The sequence below is a fragment of the Schistocerca americana genome, chromosome 3, assembly GCF_021461395.2.
Source record: "Schistocerca americana isolate TAMUIC-IGC-003095 chromosome 3, iqSchAmer2.1, whole genome shotgun sequence".
Lineage (NCBI taxonomy): Eukaryota > Metazoa > Arthropoda > Insecta > Orthoptera > Acrididae > Schistocerca > Schistocerca americana.
In genome coordinates, this window is record NC_060121.1 from 660,662,910 (window position 1) to 660,685,557 (window position 22,648).

At 41.4% G+C, this 22,648-nt stretch overlaps 1 protein-coding gene across 1 annotated transcript; it reads left to right on the forward strand.

Annotated features, from left to right (window-relative positions):
- Window positions 1–309: 309 nt before the first annotated feature.
- LOC124607312 (trypsin-1-like) lies at window positions 310–22,182 on the forward strand. Its single transcript, XM_047139610.1, has 2 exons — window positions 310–720; window positions 21,585–22,182. The coding sequence occupies exons 1-2, from the start codon at window positions 313–315 to the stop codon at window positions 21,933–21,935; spliced, it is 759 nt and encodes a 252-aa protein (XP_046995566.1). The 5' UTR covers window positions 310–312; the 3' UTR covers window positions 21,936–22,182.
- The last annotated feature ends 466 nt before the right edge of the window (window positions 22,183–22,648 follow it).

A 22,648-nucleotide genomic window follows, 5' to 3' on the forward strand; every position in this document is an offset into this window, starting at 1 on the left:
TCCTGATAAGCGATACTTATCTAACAAATGCGCAGACAGTGTTTTTGGAGACTTTTGAGACATTATAAGCGACTCTCGATTGAGTGTACCCTACCTACTCCAGGTGCAATTTCGACTGTTCCCACATTCATTCTGTGAAAACTGAGATGATGAAACTGATGGGTCTTATTATGAGAGTCTCCTGATAAGCGATATTTATGTAACAAGTGCGCAGACCGTTAGTGTTTTTGGAGAGTTTTTAAGACATGATAAGCGACGCTGATATAAAGACGATTCGTGGCACAGATTGTGCAGAAGCCGCCAGTCGAAGAGATGCTGAAGCCAGCAGTGTTATTGTTGCTCGTGGTGGCCGCTGCCTGCAGCGCTGCGCCCCCAGCGAGGGCTCGCAGGTTCAGGACTCCCCACCAGGGCCGCATCGTGGGCGGCGGCCCGGTGGACATCTCGCAGTTCCCGTGGCAGATCTCGCTGGAGTACAGGAACGAGCATTACTGTGGCGGCTCCATAATCAGCTCCGAGTGGGTGCTGACTGCGGCACACTGTGGCGACCATAGTGCGCAGTATTACGTACTGAGGGCGGGCACTTCCTTACGTGAGTCGGGAGGCACCGTTTACGACGTCACTACTGTGATCGTACACGACAGATTCAGTTGGTCAACAGGAGATTACGATATCGGAGTGCTAGCCATCGACGGATCCTTCACGTTTGGTGACAATGTTCAGGTAAAATTCACCCACGTGGAACACTTACCTATTTAAAATGGATATGAAGCTAACATTCTGCACCTTACTAGAACTATTAATGTAGTTTCAGCAGTGTTACGTTTACAGTGTTAATTTATTTGATAAAGCAGATCTTTTCTTTTTTTGCCATTCTGATCAACAATCTGACAAACTTCTTTTCTTCTGCACTTCTACACTCTGCTCAAAAAAAAAAAAAAAAACAAAAAAAAAATGGTTCAGATGGCTCCGAGCACTGTGGGACTTAACATCTGAGGTCATCAGTCCCCTAGAACTTAGAACTACTTTAGCCTAACTAACATAAGGACATCACACACATCCATGCCCGAGGCAGGATTCGAAACTGCGACCGTAGCAGTCGCGTGGTTCCAGACTGAAACGCCTAGAACCGCTCGGCCACACCGGCAGGCCTACACTCTGCACCCACACTTCTGTGCAACCTATGTCTCTTCGATCCAGAGACGTCAGTCATGTAACTAGCAAAATACAGAACCTCTTTCTCTTACTCTTACAAAAATTTGCCCTTGCGAAAGTGTTCCACTAATAATACATCGGAGGTGAAAGACTTTTTAGCGCCGTTACCATATTTTTCATGCGTCCTCCTCCACCCCTGCCCCCCACACACACTTGCTATTAACCTAGCCGAGGTGGGGTGGTTTGAGTGTGACAACTATATTCTGTAGATAACCGTAATGTAGCTGCAACCGCAACAGGTCATATCTGTGGACATGTCAGGCAAGCAAATGGTTCTTAAAAAGTAGCAACAGCGTTTTTAATCGCTGCAGAAAAATATTTTCTACGACTGATCTGTCCTTGTACCATTGGCTGACATGACCTAGCTATACTGGTTTTGAAAACGGCTGGAAGGAAGGCCATTATTTCTCTTTACTGTGTGCCTGGTTCATGATAGCACCGTCTGGGATAAAATATTCCCCCGTTCGGATTTCCGATTGGAAGCTATTCAGGAGGATGTTCTCATCAGAACAGAAAAAATTGGCTCCCTTCAGGGCAGTGTGTGGAGTGAGGTCCTTTCATCGGGTAAGTAGATTACAGTGTAAATAAAAATGAATAGGCTGAAGTTAGACAAAGTGGGAGTAGTGAACAGCAGTACCACAATAACAGAACTTCTGTTCAAGTTACTTCAGGATTATCACCATAAAATCAAAATGAGAAATGCAGGAACTGGTCTACCGTGGAAACAAATAAGAAGATAATAATGTGGATAAGCTACTATGAACTGCATAGTGAATACATTTTTGTAGCCAACATAGACACGAAGCGAACACCCATACGACAGTAGTAAGCGTTCATAAGCCTACTAGATCTGCAGATGGCTGACAAATTGAATGAACATATAATGATGTTACCAGGGTTGTAAGTTCCTCATGATGCTTTTTTTCGTGTTTAAAAATAAAATTTCTGATTTTAAACTCCATCTTTTGTGAAACATAATATATTTTTTTATATTCATCCAAACATTGCTAGACAGGTATGTGTCGTCTGCTGTCAGGTGACATGAAAGTGTCGATATACATTTGGATGAATAGAAAAAAGAAATATATTGTGTTTTGCAGTAGGCAGAATTAAGAAACCCAGATTTGAAAGAATGTCTGATCAAATAAAGAAAATTATTCAGACTGTTAAGAGAGACGAAATTTTAACTGTGATGGGATACTGGTCTTACACATTAGGAAAAAGAAGAGAAGCAAAAATAGCAGAAGAATATGACTTTACGGAAAGGAACGAGGGAAAATCACCTGGTGGAATTTAGCACCGAGAAAAATTTAATCATTGCTCATACATGGATTAAAAATCACGAAAGAAGGTGACTATACAAGGAAGACACCTGAAGTCATCGGGAAGTTTCATATACATTACATATTGTGACAGCAAGATTTAGAAACCAGATTTTAAATTTCAAAACTTCTCCAGGACGGAAGTGCACTCTGATCGTAATTTTCTAGTTGTAAAGTGAATGAATTGCAAAAAGCTTGTAACTTAAGCAGAAGGAACCCAGATAAATTAAAGAAAAAGTTCTTGCAAAGTTATAAACGGAGTGTAACGCAGCAATTGACAGAAGCAGGGGAAAGAAAATAAATGGAAGACGAATGGCTACCTTCGAAAGTTGATATAAGGTATCGATGGAGCAAATACGCAAAATGTCAAGAACTACTAGTAATCGCTGGTTAGTATAGGAGGTATTCAGTTTAATTAAAGGAATGAGAAAATGTAAAATTTCAACTAGGCAAAGCAGGAATCGTTAGATGATAAATGGAAGCTGCAGAAGCATGTATAACCATGAGAAAAATATGAAACCTCTAGAGAAACTTAAAACATTCACAATAAAAAATAAAAGCACTTCTATGAATATGACGAGCTCAGATGAGAACAAATTAGTAAGCATAGAAAGTAAGGTTGGAAGGTGGAATGTATAGAAGGAAAATGAACTTGAAGATAATATTATAGGCAGGAAAGGCGAAATAAATGAAAACGAAATATCATACTGTTAGAAGAATTTGACTCAACAATGTATAACCTAAGTCTCCAAATGTCGCCTGCTACACACTTGCAGAGTGGAGAGTTACGTTAATATCATCTTGGAACTCTTCCATTTGGTCCGTGTTTGCGTAGAGAAACAGTAATATCAGAAATTGAGTCCGCCTTGATGCAAAACACCTTGTTATTCGTTTATTTTTTTATTATCCGAAACTAATTTCGGTGACAAATATCACCAACATCAGTGGTTTTTTTAATCTAAAACATGCAGAAAATGGTATAGTTGTACAAACACAGTAAAACATTATTACATTTTTACAAATCGTCTTTTGAAATATAGTTTTATATTGATACTTTCATACTACCTTATTTATTGTATGTTACAGCATATTTTAAACAATTATTGGCGCTGTTTGTGACATATTTTCTGTGTTCTGTTGCCGTCTTTTTACTTAGCGAACATTATGTCATCTGCAACCATGTGAGCGGCTGTTAATAAGCAAATACTAAAAGGTGAACTTTGTATGTCATCAGTATATACTTGGGGTTGTGGTAGTGTTGTGGAAACCAGTTATTTTGGTGTGTATTGAGCTGTTGCCTAGCTATTCGTGTACTCACGTTCGTTGGATGGTATGTGGCTGCTCTTTACATAGCAAAACAAAATTTTTGCATTTTGTTTCTGATCCATAATATTACGCCATCTTGCTGTTCGCGTGCGTCGCGAGAGGCGTATCGCATGTGGCGAGAAAGGCTATGAAAATCTGTAGCGCGAATTACGAAGACTTCTGTTCATTATTTATGTCTCTATGTGTGATGGGGAAGTGGTTCTTTTGCGTGTGTGTGCTTTCTGTTCTGTGTCCTTCGTCAGTTCTCTCAGAGCGGTAAAGAGTGTGTTGTTGCAGAGTGTTATGTTTTCATTTATTACATTTTTCCCTTCGACTATAGCCTTTTATATGTAGTAATTTTCTTCTATTGTTAGTTGACGGTATAGACTGTTGTTGTTTCTCAGAATGCGTAGGTTGTTTTCGATATTGGTGGGGTTATGGTTTTTGTTCATTAGATATTCTGTAAAAGTTGAATGTGTGCTGTCACTTCTTAGAGCTCTCATGTGCTCTGTGTACCTCGGACGGAAATTTAAGCTTGTTTATCCTATGTAGTGGGCCTGACAAGAGTTGTAAGTGAGTTGATATATTCCAGCGTTGCTGAATTTGTCTGAGGTTTTTTTGATTGGTCTTAGTCTATTCTGAACTGTATTGTTTGTTCTGAATGTTATTGGGATCCCTTGCTTTTTTAAGATGTTTCCTATTCTATGTGATATTTTGTTATTGTATGTTAGTGTGTACCATCTCTCTCTTTTTTCTGAAGTGGTGTGGTCTGCTGCGTTGTCTGTGTGTGCTGCATGTTTCCGTTTTACCTTGTTGTTGAGTTTGTTTATGATGTCTGTTTTGTAGTCGTTTTCAACAGCAATTTGTTTGATTATGTTTAGTTCCTGTGTGTAGTTTTCTGGTTTAAAAGGTTTTCTGTTTATCCTGTGGAGCATGTGTGTGAAACTGGCATATTTATGCACTGATGGGTGGTTGGATGAGCTGTGGATAACAGTGCTTGTGGATGTGGGTTTTCTGTAGATGGAGAATTCATGTTGGTGGTTGTTTCTTGTGATTGTAAGATCCAAGAAATTTAGTTTATTGTTGTTTTCTATGTCCATTGTGAAGTGGATCTGTGGGTGTACTGTGTTGATGTTATTGTGGAGCTCTTCTATCCTGCTATGTGTTTCATCTACAAGACAGATTATGTCATCCACATACCATCCAACGAACGTTGCGGCTGCGCGGTTCCTTCCATCCCTTTACGACGAACCTGCACCTACCTGTGAACACTGTCTCAGCATATCATCAGGAGGGAAGCCGAGCGAAACCTACTGTACTTCAACATGAACCAGGCTGCAATTAAAGTCACTGATCTAGATTTCGGGAGAAAGTTTTCACACGAAATGAAAGGTTGGGAATTTTGTCCTTAATTAACATATTCTGAAACTTAGGTGAACAATTATCATTGCCAAGCCCGTGCTAGTCTTAACACAGTCACTCACAATCCTTTTCACCCACGTTAGCAAGTGTATGGTGTTGCATTTCCCGAAAACGAAATAGCTACAAATACACGGATGGTTTTTGATTGAGAATGGTCGACAAGTATTAAGTCTGTCGGTACCTAATGCAGTCACAGTTTTTAGCCACCGACCTGCTCAATACGCCACGCGGAATTTATCTTTTCTCGTCACAAAATTCACTTAAAAATTCCGAAATTTCTACACACCCATTGGAATAATTATGCCGTCACTTTACAACACTTTTGATGTATTAAACACTGCTAGATCCGGCAACTTATCCTTTCCATCGTAACTACTACTACACACGTCAGAACTGTTTCATGGCTAGGCTCCGACTCCTCTCTAGAATACTCTAAGTCTTCTCTAACAGCAGAGAAAGGCGCACGAAGAATATTGCTTTACCATTGGTCAGTTTACTCAACAACCAATAGCAAAACAACATTCTCCCGCGTCAGTCCGCGCTTTCCATCAATAACCAATCGCAAAATATTAAATCTAACGACTGCACTTTTTACCGACGTAATTATCTAATATGCTGAAGTTTTGTTTATGCATAAAGTTATTTACTATTGTTATTTATACCTGAATTAACTTTGCCTTTACCATAAACTTACTTTACAAATTTATTCTACAAAAATCCGCTCTGTCCACATCATATTAACCTTAAACCACACTCACGAATCATTCGTACTGCTAAAACACATTTATAACATTTTAAATACACAAAAAGACATAATAACACTTTATGAAAATACTAGAACAGTTTATGAAAAACATTCTATTACTTTAGTGCACTCTAGTGGGCACAATCGAAACTAAATCACAGTCCCCTATCCAATACTGTCCTCTATCGGCTGATACATATACTACGTGCTGGTCCAGTCTCGCGTCACCATCTGTCACTATCCAGCTCTGAGACACATCTCTCAATTAACCGCCTCGGTACAGGGCGCTACGCCTCAACGTGAGTACACGAATAGCTAGGCAACAGCTCAGTACACACCAAAATAACTAGTTTCCACAGCACTACCACAACCCCAAGTATATACTGCTGACACACGAAGTTCACCTTTTAGTATTTGTTTACTAACAGCAGGTCACATGGTTGCAGATGACATGATGTGCGCTGAGTAAAAAGACGGCAACAGAAAAAAAGAGCGCAGAAAATATTTCACAAACAGTGCCAATAATTGCTTAAAACATGCTGTAACATACAATAAATAAGGTAGTAAGAAAGTATCAATAAAAAACTATATTTCAAAAGACGATTTGTAAAAATGTAATAATGTTTTACTGTGTATGTACAACCATACCATTTTCTGCATGTTTTAGATTTAAGAAAAACCACTGACGATAGTGATATTTGTCGCCGAAACTAGTTTGGGACAATAATGAAATAAACGAATAACAAGGTGTTTTGTATCAAGGCGGACTCAATTTCTGATATTACTGTGGCGAGTTACGTATTTAGCTCTTGCAAACTACGTATATAGCTTTTTCTGTGTTTTGTTAGCAGCATTTATTTCTTAAATTCTGTGCGTCTTTTTTTTCTGCTTAAGATGTGCACCCTTTCATATTTGTAACTCTAAAGTGTAGAGTGAGGCAGTCTGTAGCACAATTGTCATTTCCTCTGAACAGTCAGCTACACAGTTCATAAAGGCGTCAACCTCCATTCGTGACACGTCAGAAACCTAGCAACTTGCATATCCAGGTTTCTGTGTGTGCTTTTATAGTTTACTTCTTCAGTTAGTCTTGCTAAGATGAATAGGAAGTGTGGACGCTGTGTGCGGACGCAGGAGGAGCTGGTCGCAGTCATTGAACATCTAAATCTACATTACTACTCGGCAATTCACATTTAAGTGCTTGGCACCACAATCATACTATCTCTCTACCATTCCACGCCCGAACAGCGCGCGGGAAAAACGAACACCTAAACCTTTCTGTTCGAGCTCTGATTTCTCTTATTTTATTTTGATGATCATTCCTACCTATGTAAGTTGGGCTCAACAAAATATTCTCGCATTCGGAAGAGAAAGTTGGTGACTGAAATTTCGTAAATATATCTCGCCGCGACGAAAAACGTCTTTGCTTTAATGACATCCATCCCAATTCGCGTATCATATCTGCCACACTCTCTCCCCTATTACGTGATAATACAAAACGAGCTGCCCTTTTTGCACCCTTTCGATGTCCTCCGTCAATCCCACCTGGTAGGGATCCCACATCGCGCAGCAGTATTCTAACAGAGGACGTACGAGTGTAGTGTAAGCTGTCTCTTTAGTGGACTTGTTGCATCTTCTAAGTGTCCTGCCAATGAAACGCAACCTTTGGCTCGCCTTCCCCACAATAATATCCATTTGGTCTTTCCAACTGAAGTCGTTCGTAATTTTAACACCCAGGTACTTAGTTGAATTGACAGCCTTGAGAATTGTACTATTTATCGAGTAATCGAATTCCAACGGATTTGTTTTGGAACTCACGTGGATCACCTCACACTTTTCGTTATTTAGCGTCAACTGCCACCTGCCACACCATACAGCAATCTTTTCTAAATCGCTTCGCAACTGATACTGGTCTTCGGATGACCTTACTAGACGGTAAATTACAGCATCATCTACGAACAACCTAAGAGAACTGCTCAGATTGCCACTCAGGTCACTTATATAGATCAGGAGCAGCTGAGGTCCCAGGACGCTTCCCTGGGGAACACTTAATATTACTTCAGTTTTACTCGATGATTTGCCGTCTATTACTACGAACTGCGACCTTCCTGACAGGAAATCACGAATCCAGTCGCACAACTGAGACGATACCCCATAGGCCCGCAGCCTGATTAGAAGTCGCTTGTGAGGAAGCTTTCCGGAAAGCTTTCCGGAAATCTAGAAATACGGAATCAACTTGAGATCCCCTGTCGATCACGGCCATTACTTCGTGCGAATAAAGAGCTAGCTGCGTTGCACAAGAACGATGTTTTCTGAAACCATGCTGATTACGTATCAATAGATCGTTCCCTTCGAGGTGATTCATAATGTTTGAATACAGTATATGCTCCAATACCCTACTGCAAACCGACGTCAATGATATAGGTCTGTAGTACGATTGATTACTCCTACTACCCTTCTTAAACACTGGTGCGACCTGCGCAATTTTCCAATGAGTAGGTACAGATCTATCGGTGAGCGAGCGGTTGTATATGATTGCTAAGTAGGGAGCTATTGTATCAGCGTAATCTGAAAGGAACCTAATCGGCATACAATCTGGACCTGAAGACTTGCCCGTATCAAGCGATTTGAGTTGCTTCGCAACCCCTAAGGTATCTACTTCTAAGAAACTCATGCTGTAAGCGCCTTTGGCTATGGTCAGCCGTCTTCAGGCTGCTGCCTACGGGCACGGATACTCCTCGGGGAATAGTGGTGGCTGAGAATCTGGCGCGTCGCATGGTGTATCTCAGGTATTGATTGTTTCGTCCATGGGCACTGCTGCCGAGACATCTCGCAGTGTGCACAACACGATGGATCTGCCCCACAGCAGGGTGAGTGCGAGGTGGTAGGGCATTCACGTCACTTGAGGCAGAGGGCCAGTGTGAAGACTGGCCGTGTGCCCCCGCCTTTTCATCTGTAAGTGAACAGTTGGGCTTTCCTTCAGTACGTCCCAAGCAGGCACAGGGGGACAGGGTTTTGCTACTTACTGGGAGCTGCAACTTCAGGAGCGTTATGGATCCCCTTAGGGAAATAACATTCGGAGCCAGAAAAGAAACTAATGTGCTCTTGGTATGTCTACCGGGGACTCATACAAGACGTGAAGGAGGCCTGCGGCTATCGAGCATGGAGTATACAGTCGTCTGTAAATTGTGGCTTACGTCGGCAGCAACTATGCGAGTCGCTTGGGTTCTGAGACTATCCTCAGTTTATACAGAAAGCTGGCTGGAGTTGTGAAGGCTACTGGTGACCTGCGTAGGATGCAAGCAGAGATCTCAATTTGCAGTATACTTCTCAGAGTGGATAGGGGTCCTTTGGTCTGTAGCTGAGTGAAGGATATCAGGAAAGGCTTCTACGGTTCTGTGATAGTTTGGCTGCAGATTTCTGGACGTGCTTTATCACGTGGGAAATGTAGGATTTCCCTTGATAGCTCAGGAGTGCATTACGCAACAGAAGCAGCTACCTGGCGTGCAGAGTACATGTGGAGTGCACACAAGGGTTCCTTATGCTGGACGGTAGTTTGAGGTACTCTGATAAACACTCTCTGTACGATAAGCAGAAGCCGAAATCCAACCGTATTCAAAGTAGAAACACTTAGACCGTCATAATTTTATTAGTAAATTGCCGAAGTATTCGTAACGAAATTCCTGAATTTATTGCTCACCAGAAAATTACTAATATTCAGATTGTTCTTGTGACCAAGAGCTGGCTGAAACCTGAAGTAGAAAGCTGTAAGATATTTAGCTAGTTATGGAATGTGAATCAAGAGGACAGATTAGATGCCATAGGAGGGATAGAGTCTTTGACTCGTAATGGAAACGTCGTCGGTCCTGTGTTCGAACCCCACCATTGCTTAAACTTTGAGTAAAAATCGTCGGCAATGGCGGCCGAAAACTTCCAGGATAAGAAGTCACCCTCATTCTCCCAACGGCCGTATTATAGAGGACGAATGAGTGGACAGACGTTCAGGTCACTCTCTCGTGCTTGGGACTGGTAACTGCCCCTAAAACGTGGAATAATCTGTAATGATGAACGGCAACAGGATGCAGAACGCAATGGAAACCACAGCATTAAAGACAGATAACGTGTATCCATGGGACATGTGGCCCATAATTGAAAAAGAATCATGATGACCTCTCCATTGGAAAATGATTCCGAAGTAGTCTCCTATTCGAATCTCTGAGAGGGGATTGCCAAGTTGGAGGTGCCCGTGACAAAAAGATCGAATAACCGAAGAAATGATAACGTTCTATGAGTGGGGACTTGGTACATCAGAAGCTTCAATGCAGTAGGGGAAATAAGAAAATCCGAAAAAGAAAATGATAAGGCATATTCTGTGTGTCAGTGAAGTGAAATGGAAAGAAGACAGGGATTTATGGATAGGCGAGTATAGGATAATGCAATCGGCAGCAGAAAATGGAATAAACGGAGTACGATTCGTTATAAATAGGAAGGTAGGGCAGACAGTGAGTTACTGTGCACAGTTTATTGACGAGGCTGTTGTCATCAGAATCGACAGTGAGCCAACACCGGCAACAATAGGGTGTCATACATGCCGACGTCGCAAACAGAGGACAAAGGGAAAGAGAACTATATGAGAATATTGAACTGGTAATTCAGTAGGTAACTGAGATGAAAATGTAATGGTCATGAGGGATTGGAATGAGGTTATGGGGGAAGGAGTAGGAGAAACGGTTACTGGAGAATACGGGCTTGGTATTAGGAACGAGAGACGAGTAAGCCTAAGTGAGTTTTGCAATAAATATCAGTTATTAATAGCGAATACTCTGTTCAAGAATCACAAGAGAAGGAGGTACACGTGGGAAAGGTCGGGAGATACAGGAAGATTCCATTTGACGACACGGGGTAAGGCAGAGATTCCAACTGGAGGAGAAATAGACTCAGATTACGATTTAGTCGTAGTAAAGAGCAGGCTGTAGGTTAAGAGACTAGTCAGGAAGAATAAAGTCGCAAACAAATTGGTTACGGGAGTGCATGAAGAGATACGCTTCAATTTGTCTGAGGTTATAGATATCTACGATACTGGCAGTTCAGTTGAAAAGATAAACATCACTATAAAGGAGAATCACAGACGTTGGAGAGAAAACAGTAGGTCCAACGAAGCAAACTGTGAGTAAACCATAGGTAACGGAAGAAATTCTTTAATTGATTGACAAAAGAAGGAACGAGAAAAATGTTCAGGGAAATTCATGAATACAGAAATACGAGTCACTTAAGACGAAATAAATAGGAAGTGCAGGTAAGCTGAGGCGAAATGGCTATATGACAAACATGAAGAAATAAAAAAAGAAATGACTTTGGAAGCACTGACTCAGCATATAGAAAAGTGAAATCAAAAGCAAGGGTTGTAACATTGTTAAATGCACAAAAGGGAGGGGATAGGTGGAAAGAGTACACGGAGGGCCTCGTGAATGGGGAGGACTGACGCGATGACGTGATAGAAGTCAAACACTGTTCAATAAAGCTACACCATTGTTCATGCTTTTCAGCTTCCTTCTACTAATTGGTTTTCATCCTCTGACAATAGAGATCCTAAATTACCACTTTTGGTCTTTTTTAATTGTTTGCTTTTTGCTTAACGATGCATCAGACTGATTCCAATTTCCACAACCCCCCAAATCAACTCTGTTCAGATAAGCTCTTCTCTTCCTTGTTCCATATATATATCTCGGTCCGTATAAGTCCTGGCTCCAAGACCTGTCAAAACGGGACTAAACTTTCCGAAATTATCGAGCTCTGCTTCACTGCCACTTTCATAGAGCAACGTAGCTAATCACATACGCTTGTTTTAATGAAGTCACCGTCTGCTTTAACAACATCTTGTAGGTGTTGTTAATTCCACTAACAAGGCCACAACATATCATTAAATATATGTTAGATATTCTTGCATCGTGCCTTACACACATACAAAGAAGACATAGAATAACGTTTCTGCAGTTTGTTACCGGAATTGTGTCACTATGGAAAACATTCCAGAACGTAAAATGTGGAAATAAGAGAATAAGATGCATATGCAAGCAACAACTTAATTAAAGATAACTGTAAATTTAAAAAATCCTTCCTTATATTCTCATGAAAACATCACAACCTGCAGTACATTTTCCCTCTCCTGTCTCTCTGACCATTTCTTCCTTCCCATTTCTCAGACCATCTCATCCTCCTCCTCTCACTATGCATGTCTCCTCTTCCCTGCTCAGGTAATCCCATTTGTATGTGTATCCCCACTAATGTACAGTAATACTAACTGCACAACTTGTAGTGCAGGGAAGCCTAGTGTCAGCACTAGGAGGTCCTTACCTCCACAATTCTGATTTGCAGACAACAAATAGTATATACCAGTAATATAGGTTGTATACGTGTTCATAAAAGCTTTGGTCCTTAAACGTGGTCTCTGTGTCAATGTAACATTTTTGGATGTTGTTCACTAAGGTACAGTAGCACACGTCACTTGAGTAACACAGTTGTTTGCACGATAGAATTAAGTTAAGTGTCCCTGGCACACCTTGACAGTAATAAAGTTTATCAGGCATGGTCACTAGAACCTCTAGCTAGACTTGATGCACTATGAATAAAATTACATTAAAAGTGCACCTATGCCCTTAATGTTACTGTGTTACTAGCCTTTTACCTAGAGCTTTGCCCACATATGCAGGTATGAAACATATATTGCTCACATTCCATCTCTTCCTCCTCTCTCTCTCATCCAATCTCCTTCTTCCTCCATCATTCTGTTCACCTTCTCCTCCCCCTTATCTCTTTCCATCTCCTATTCCCCCTCTTTGTATCATCTCCTTAACTCTCTCTGTTCATCACCTACTCCCCTCTAACTCCATCCATCTCTGCCCCCTTCTCTGTGTCCATCTCCTCCTCTCCCTATGTCTGACCGTCTCCTCTTCCATGTGCTGCCATCTACTTTTCTCCTCGTCTCACTGTCCATATCCTCCTCCCACTCTTTTTTTCATATTCTCCTCCACCACTCTGTTCATCTCCTCTCCCCTTTCCTTAGCACGCGCCCTATACCTGTCTCCATCTTCCATCTGCCTCTAGGTATCTCCTCCTCCTCTCCCCTCTGTCTGTCCCTACCTTCCTCTTTCTCCTTGTCCATCTCCTCCTCCCCCTCTCTCTGTACATCTCCTCCTCCCCCTTTTCCTGAGCATCCCATCCTCCTCCTTACTCTCCCCAGCTGCTAATTCCCCCTTTTTGTTCATGCATCTCCTCCTCTAACTGTCCCTCTTCACCTCATCCTTTCATCTCTATCTGTCTATCACCTCAACCATACTCACTCTGTCTCTCCATCTCCCTCTCCTGTCTCTCTGACCATTTCTTCCTTCCCATTTCCCAGACCATCTCATCCTCCTCCTCTCACTATGCATGTCTCCTCTTCCCTGCTCAGGTAATCCCATCTGTATGTGTATCCCCACTAATGTACAGTAATACTAACTGCACAACTTGTAGTGCAGGGAAGCCTAGTGTCAGCACTAGGAGGTCCTTACCTCCACAATTCTGATTTGCAGACAACAAATAGTATCTGCATCAAATTTGGTTGAAGTCGATCCATGGTTTAGGAGATGCTTAACATACTTGCAAACACAAAGACATGCATCCACTTTAATCCTTATATAAGAAATGGGATGTATGTTTGTGTATGATGCATATGTCCGGTATCTTCTCCTGAACTAATGGATCGTTCAACCACTGAAATGTAGGCTGACTGACAAGACAGGCATGTTGTGCAGGAAGTATCAGCATGTCTTGCAGAGGCTACATGTGCAGATGGGCTGGGGTGAATAGAAAGAGGGTGAGGAGATGGAGAGGGGAGGCTGAGGTGTACAGAGAAAGGGAGAAGGATGAAATGGACAGAGAGATTAGGGAGCAGGAGATGGACAGATAGAGAAGAGAGCAGGAGCGTTGACAGTAATATCAGTGTATCTTGCAGGGGCTGCATGTGCAGAGAGCAAAGTTGAGGAGAGAGATGGAGGAGGAAATGGATAATGAGAGGAGGGAGGATGAGATGAACAGGGAAATGGGGCAAGAGGTGGACAGATAGACAGGGAAGAAGGCAGATGGAAGGGGTAGAAGGGTAATGAACAGATGATTAAAAACGAGGGGTAGGAGGAGATGGACAGAAAAAGGGGAGGAATAACACAACGTAAATATAATAATAATACATAGCTGATAAGTAATTACAAATATTTAGTTCATGAGGCAACCTCGTGGTCTTAAGGTGTATGGATGTGTTGGAACAATATCAGGTACACGCTGTGGCACTGGATTATTCAAACTTTTCGTTCTTCTGCTTTCTTCACCAAACACCCTTCTTCCTTTGGAAAGAGCTATCAATTGAGGCAGTGCTTCCTGTTCACCTTGAACATATGGAGAACCATGGTTCGAGTGGGGAATTTTATTTTAATATTAACTGGTGATGCCTTTTCGGCTACCTATATGGTCATTGGTACCGTGGAATGAACTTAATTATTTTCCCTTTTGGAAAGGATGGGTTTCTGGGGAAATTCCACTTTTTTATTGTGCGTGTTCTCCTGTATTCCTAGAGCCTTTGTGTCCTTTTTACACCTGACATCATATTCCTTTTAGCCTTTTTCCAAACTTCTCTGGAATTATTTTACATATTTCAATAGGTGAAGGCATTTTTGTACCGAAAATAGTGTCGTAGGATGAAATACCCGATTTTTCAGGGATTTTTTAATTATATGCACTTATGAAATATTGTGAAATGGGGTCCTAGTTGTCATTGCTACTGTTCACAAAGTAACTCAGCATTCTGCTCAATGTCCTATGCACTATCTCTGTTCTACAGTTCGTTTGCGGGTGAAGGGCGCTATTTCGTAACTTTTTAATACACGATTGTCGATATAGCAGATTAAACAATTCAGACATATAGTTCGTGTCTCTTGGTCTGTTGTTATTTGTTCTTGTGTGCCGATTTTCAGTAGCCAATTGTTAATGAAAGCGTGGGCCATTGTGTCTGCTTGTTGGTTTGGAATGGCGATTATGGCCAAGTAAGGCGATAAATGATCGTTTAGGGTTAGCACATATCGGATTCCTACTGGTGTTTATGCAGAAGGGCCAAGGACATCGAGACCAGTTGATTGGAAAGGTTTTTTCTCTGCCTGAGGCAGTCTTTGCCTATATTCAGTGACGACTTAGTTCAGCTCTCTGAATGCAAGGGATAGAGTTCTTTACATTGCTCTCACCATATTGTTTCCTCTGTGGCCACCAGTAATTTTCCACAATGCAGTGGTCCATGACTCGTCGCCCGCTGTGCCCTACTAAGATGGAATAATGGGCTTGCTTCGACACTTGATTCCATAAACCAGCTGGCTCAACTATACGGCGGCGGCACTCCGACATCATAGCTAAAATGCGTGTGTTTTGTTTATCACTGACCATCAGCTTTGGTCGCCTGAGTTTTGTCCACTCTTCTGTCCATATTCTGAAGGATTCTATGCTGCATACTTTGCATCTTAATCCGTCAGCGTTACCATGAGATTACCCTGGACGATATACTACCCTAAAATTGATTTCACTAAGCATTAAGGGCTAGCGGGTTAGCCTGCTGCTAGGATCTTCAAATCCTAGAAGCCATTTTGGTGCTGCGTGATCTGTTATGACCATAAAAAGCCTCCTATAGAGATAGCAAAGATAATCAAATGAAATGATCGTATGGCATTGTTGGCCGGTAGGCCCCCCTCAAGTTCGGGCGTCAAGTGCTAGTCTTATTTCAGGCGGCCCCACATTGGGCGACTTGCGGCCGATGATGAGGATGAAATAATGGTGAGAACAACACAACACCCAGTCCCCGAGTGGAGAAAACCTCCAACCCGGCTGGGAATCGAACCTGGGCACAGTGCATGGGAGGCAAGCACGCTACCACCGAGCTAAGCAGGCGGACATAGCATCGGTACTACTTGATAACAAAAAGGAGCGCCCGCATTTCCTTTTCTCTAGTTGAATAGTTTTTTCCCCTGATTTATTCAATTGCCTGGAAGCACAGGTTATGAGGCGTTCCTTCCCATCCGCCTCTTGGCTCAGGACACAGCCGAGGGCATTGTTGTTCGAATCAGAGGACAAGAAGTGTTTTTGATAGTCTAGAAAAATGAGAACAGAACTGTTGAAATGATTCTTGATAATTCAGAGTTCTCTTAAGTTTTATTCCTTTTCGACAAATGTGTAAATGGTCTTGCCGTCACTACCACTTTTGGTATGTGTTTTGTATAGAAATTCGCACTTCCAAGATACGATTGTACTTCTTTCACTGTGCTAGGCGTTCGATATCTTTTAATGCTTCCACACGCCAGGGGTCAGTATGCGCAGCGACCTGGCTAGTGATGTGGCCAAGATAAAGAACCTCCTGCAATATAAAGTGTCACTTGTTTATGCTAAGTGTCAGCTGTGCTGCACTCAACCGTTCAAATACTTCCCACAGACGCACAATGTGCTCCCAGGTGTCCTTGGAATGTACTAGTCCCTCGTCTACATACGAGGAGCGACAATAAAGCAATGAGACTGATTTTCTTTGCAAGATGTGGCAGTCCTACAAGCTTGCATAGGCACAATATCTTTGACCTTGGTCTATAAGCTGCTTCTAGTGTCCAAGCAGCACATCAATGCAACTGCTCAGTCGTGAGTTGTACTGTAATAAGTTAACATGTGTTTATGTCTCTCATCACGTAAATGGAACCGCATAATATTACGCAACGGTATGTCATTTCCTTTTTGCGTTAAATTGGGTGAAAAAGCGACGACAACTTACGGTAAGCATCAGAAGGCTTTTGGAGAGGAGATTATGTAAGAGCTCAAGTTTTTCGTTGGCATAAAATGTTTAGTGAAGGCAGAACGAATGTTGAAGATGAAAACCATAGTGGCCGACCATCAACCTTAGGAACGGATGTCAACTTGGCCAGGGTGAGTGAACTCGTACGATCTGATCGAAGATTATCGGTGAAAATGATTGCAGAAGAACTGAACGTCAATCGAGAAACGGTTCGTCTAATAATATCTGAAGATCTTGGTATGAGAAAGATTTGTGCAGAAATGGTCCCCAAAATCACACACCTCAACAGCGAGAAACACTGTAACATGTGGCAGCCGATCTGATAGAACAAACGGAAATCAATCCAGAAGTGTTGTGCCGTGTTATCACTGGTGATGAAAGTTGGTTTTCTCAGTACGATCCAGAGACAAAACGCTAAAGTTCGCAACGGTGCTCAAAGGGATCACCCAGACCAAAAAAAGCTCGCATGTCAAAGTCAAAAGTGAAATGCATGCTTGTATGCTTCTTTGATTCCAAGGGAATTGTTCGTAAAGAGTGGATGTCTCCTGGACAAACAGTTAACAGTTAACCAATATTACTACAAAGAAATTTTAGAATGACTTCATAAAAGAGTTCTTCGTGTCCGTGTCAATATTGCTGATAATTGGATTCTACATCACGATAATGCGCCATCCCATACTGCTCTATCAGTACAGCAATTTTTAACCTCAAAACAAATTTCAGTACTACCACAGCCCCCTTATCGCTCTGTGCGACTTTTTTCTATTTCCAAGAGTCAAAACGGCGGTCAAGGGACACCATTTTCAATCAATACAAGATGTCCAAAAAGCTGTGACGAGGGTCTTGGAGGATATTACAGCATATGAGTTCCAGAAATGGCAGAAGTACTGGAAAAAGTGTGTGCAATCAGAAGGGAACTAACTCGAAGGAGACAACACTAAACTTGACTAAAACGGTGAGCAACATTTTTATCCCATCAGTCTCATTACTTTATTGTCGCACCTAGTACACTAGGCATGGCTTTGGTTTCAGTCCTCGTAGATCTCTGTCTAATAAGAGATGGAAAGTCGATGGTGTGTTTTTCAGCCCGAAAGCCTTCCGAAGATACTGGAAGTGTCTAAATGGGACTGAAAACACCGATCCTCTAGTGCAAGTTCTCATTGGTGATAGCCCCTGCATAAATGTATGGTGGTGAAGTAACGCTATTGCCAAGATTGTCTAATGTCTCCGTAACGTTAGGAGTGGTGTGCATCAGTGACTAAGAAATCTGTTATTGCAGCAGAACCTATAAGCATTTTCCTGTCTGAGGACTTCTTTGCATGATTACTACGGGGACTGACTTCCTTCTATGATTCCATCCCGAAGCTGTTAGTCTACCAACTTCTCTGGGGAGGGGGGAGGGGGGGGACACAATATGGTTTTTTGTATACTGGTGATTCGTTTCCAGTGGGAATTGTACCAGAGGCGATGCTGGTAGCAGTCCAGGCTGGTTAAGCAATCCTGCATATCCTTTTTACACGCCCTCCATATCTACTCCCTCACGTACTTTAAGATACGGCACTTTTCCCCTCAGTGCAAGTAAATCAACAGACTGTTCTGGCTTTTGATATTTGCATTGAAATACCTTTCTAATTCATCCTCTAAAACCTCTATGTTAGCTACGGGGTTCTTTTTGACATTAACTACAATATTCTTGTAATACAGGTCAGTGCATTCATTAATTGTAATAAGAGGATGGGAACGGATACTTCTTAAGATTACAGTTTCTTTCAGGACATTCTGACCTTTCTCTGCAGTGTTTAGCACTTCTAAGTTATCAGTATCCTCGCTGATTGTCAATCAAATCGATTGTCAGTTCTGACCTGCAATTGGTCGAGCTTTGTGTTCTTTAAATCTCTTTCTTCCTTATCAATATATCTGCTGTAACACATTCGACTTGTATCACACTTAACAGTATACCCCAGGATAGCATAACGGATCCTTTTTGAAAACTTTACTGTTCCTTGATCTACTGCTCAAAATTTTTGATATGAAAAGGCTTGAACTATGTCATCTGACAAAAGTATCTCTCCAGTCCTCTCTAAAACGTATCAATGATACAGAATCTTACAAATATTGTGCCTTTACTTCTTCTCCACTGGGTTCATATTGATTCCCTCGCATGCTTCCCTATCCTTCGATAGTTTCTCAACTATAGACCTTACATATCAGTGATGTGTGACAATATACATGATTATACTAAAATCCCTTTCATATTCTTCTGATGTGAAGGTAGCATTATTTAACCTATTTAAGAGATACCTGAAAGCAACAGTTTTATATCTGATGTTCAGAACTAAATAAGTAGGAGACTCTGTTGTATAAATGTCGAACTGTACCTTCCGCCATTTAAAATGATCCTTAGTGTCCAAGTATGGCAAATTCGCATTGATCTGATGTTGAACAGAAAAAGAAATCTTTGTATGCAATATATTAACTTTACTATATAAACTGTCACATTTTTCCTTCATAACTCCATATAGAACAAAAACATCGTCAACATAACGCTTCCAGCATACCACCTTAATTATCTCCGCCGCATACTTAAAAAAAACCATACACGAAATGTGAAATGAAAATATTCGCTAAAACTCAAGCTAGAGGGGAACCCATTATCAGACCCTGTTGCTGCCTGTAAACTTAGTCGCCAAATTTTTAATAGTAAAAACCGAGGACCAAAATTGAAATATTAATAACCTCTCTTCCTTCGTCAAATGAATTACCATTTACTCCAGATGGCGGAAAATTTAAAACATTAATAACCTTCTTTCTTTCATCCGATGACTTATCATTTACACCAGATTGTGGAACTTTAAGTGTTCCAAAACTGGTTGTGCATTCAATAAAAGGAAAACTGGTATTGTATTCAATAAAAAATTGTTGATTCAGCAACTGTTGTGCGGTTTCTTCATTTTCAAAATGGACTTATAGAGTTGTGGCTGGGAGAATCCTTTATATTAATTGCTTGTTGTGTAACGTAGTAGATTACGGAAGTGTTTTAAGAACATAGTTTGTATAAGCAAAGAGGTGACTGGTGGATTTATATGCACGATATTTCAAGTTGTATGATATACTGCTTTTACAGGATACTTAGTTTATATAGTTTAATAAAAGAAATTTTTTGGCATGTATAATAAGCTTGTCTCTGTTCTGATACTCTACACAGCAAATTTGTATGTGATATAAACAATGACACTGATCTAGTATTGAGGCTAAGAATTTTAATACATAGACGCTATGTTTGTCGGCAATTATACACACGCTGTCTGACACATAATAACGCTAATCATTGAGCCCCAGTTCATTTGCGCTTGAATGCTAGATGACGTAGCGTTCATCGACTGGAGGCACTTGGACGTAGAGTATCCTTCCCTGATCATATTTCATAGCATGGGAAACAGAGTGTGCCACATTCTAAGAGTTTGATAATTATGTGGGATAAGTAACTGTTACTGACACTGACTTGTATAACTAATTTTCTCGCGTTTATCTTAGGCCTGTGTTAATAGACCCACTTACTTTCACAGTTTCAAATATAAATGAAGTATGTTGCAATTACAGACACAAAATTTATATCAATTTAAACTGTTAAAGTAATTATTTAACTTTTAAGTACGATTACAGTATTATGATGCTGTGTCCTTTTATTCAGACAAAATGCTATAGACTTACAGTGTAATATGTTCAGGTCTGCCAGATGACAGTTCTGTCAAAGGATGTCTTTTATACGATTGGTCAGAAATGTCGAACACAACGTAAAGAAGATTTTTATAGTAAAAAATATTAACCTACTCTTCTAAAATCTGATGGCCTAATTGATTAAAAAGTTATGAAAAGTGACCTGTACTTCAAAAGATGACAAAATCGTTTTAATAAGAATACTACATCTGCCGAAAATATTTCCTTGCAATGGGGAAACTTATTTTAAGGAGAACTGTAGGAACACGAACTATATTCACCGGATTCGTTAACTTATGATTTCCATGTGTTGGCATTTCTAAGCAAACCAGCGACTAGAATATGTTCTGGTTAACCTATGTCTTCCATGTTTTGGCACTTCTAAACAACCTTGCGTCTAGAATATGTTATTGGTTTAATAAAGGTGTTTTTGCAATGTTAGATGTGTATTAGTCAGGCCTTTGAAAATTGCGCATCCTGTTATCTCTTAGTGTATTCATAGTCGAGCACAATCTACCCGTTGAAGAAAACGCCAGAAAGCGGGCTACCCTAAAGTGGTACTACTGGCACGCTGAGAAATTTTCTCCATATGTTATTCTATAAGCAGACTTCACATTCGTTTACACCACACGGTTCTGTTTAGAAGACAATAAGTACATTTCACAAAGGAAGGACACCAGTGTGTGTTGTTGAAGGGAGCCTTTCCAATTTAGCAGCTAAAACCCAGTGGGGACTCCCTAAACATCAACATTGAAGGACCTTTAGATTTAACTTATCAGCCGTCCGCTGTGGCCAAGCGGTTCTAGGCCCTTCAGTCCGGAACCGCGCTGCCGCTACGGTCGCAGCTTCGAATCCTGCCTTGGGAATGGATGTGTGTGATGTCCTTAGGTTAGTTAGGTTTAAGTAGTTCTAAGTCTAGAGGACTGATGACCTCAGATGTTAAGTCCCATAGTGCTCAGAGCCATTTGAGCCACTCACACCATAACAGTTCTGTTGACGATTACGACCTCCTCAGGCGATCACTCTTGGGACGACGGAACCCGACGTTGGCACGTCGGTAAACATCAGCGGCTGGGGGGACCTGCAGTACGCAGGGTCGCCGCCGGTACTACTGCACGCCGTCACCACAGTGCTCATTGACAGGGCCACGTGTGACGAGACGTGGGGTGACATCACGTATAACGAGCTGTGCACCGGAGGAGAACACAAGGGCGCTTGCAACGGGGACAGCGGCGGAGCCCTGGTGGTGGGCTCCACGCAGTACGGTATCTTCTCGCGAACGAGCTGCTCTCGGAGTGGAACTCCTGATGTGTACACCAGCGTCCCAGCCCTGCGATCCTGGATCACTGAAAACACCGGCATCTGAGTAACATAACTGCCTACACCCACTATATGCACTCAGGCTGCTCCTCAATACAAAGTAATGAAATTTTACAAAATACAATATTTACTGATTGATAACGTTTGCTCTGTTTAAAACGTGTTGCCCTGATAGTATGTACCAGTAGCATTTGCTAATATTAGAGTGTTATATAAAACCATTAGAAACAAGAAATATATGTACTCAAATCAGCTAATAATAATATGAAACCAGTGTAATTTTTTCCCATTAATATTGGTGTTCACCATCTATTGCTTCCACAGTTCTTCCGTAAATGATCAAAATTTTTCACAGTAACCAACTTTTACTAATCTTCTTCAGATATTTGCCCTGTCTCCGTCACTCTTGAGTATGGACACACACACACACACACACACACACACGCGCGCGCGCGCGCGCGCGCTCGCACGAGAGAGAGAGAGAGAGAGAGAGAGAGAGAGAGAAGCACATGAAAGAAGCATCATGTGGCGACCTGTGTGTACAAATATACTGGTACAAGCTTGTGACTGACGGAAATTCATTTCCTTCATTACTTTTGAAACTTTCAGTATTCGCTAGCATCTTTAAGTCGCAATGGAGGTATTAGAACATTTTTTGGCTGTATTCTTCGCTCTTTTATATGCATGAGTAAGATAAATTGCGAGGGTAATCCCAAAAGTAAGATCTCCCATTTTTTTACAAGTACTTAGATCTGTTTA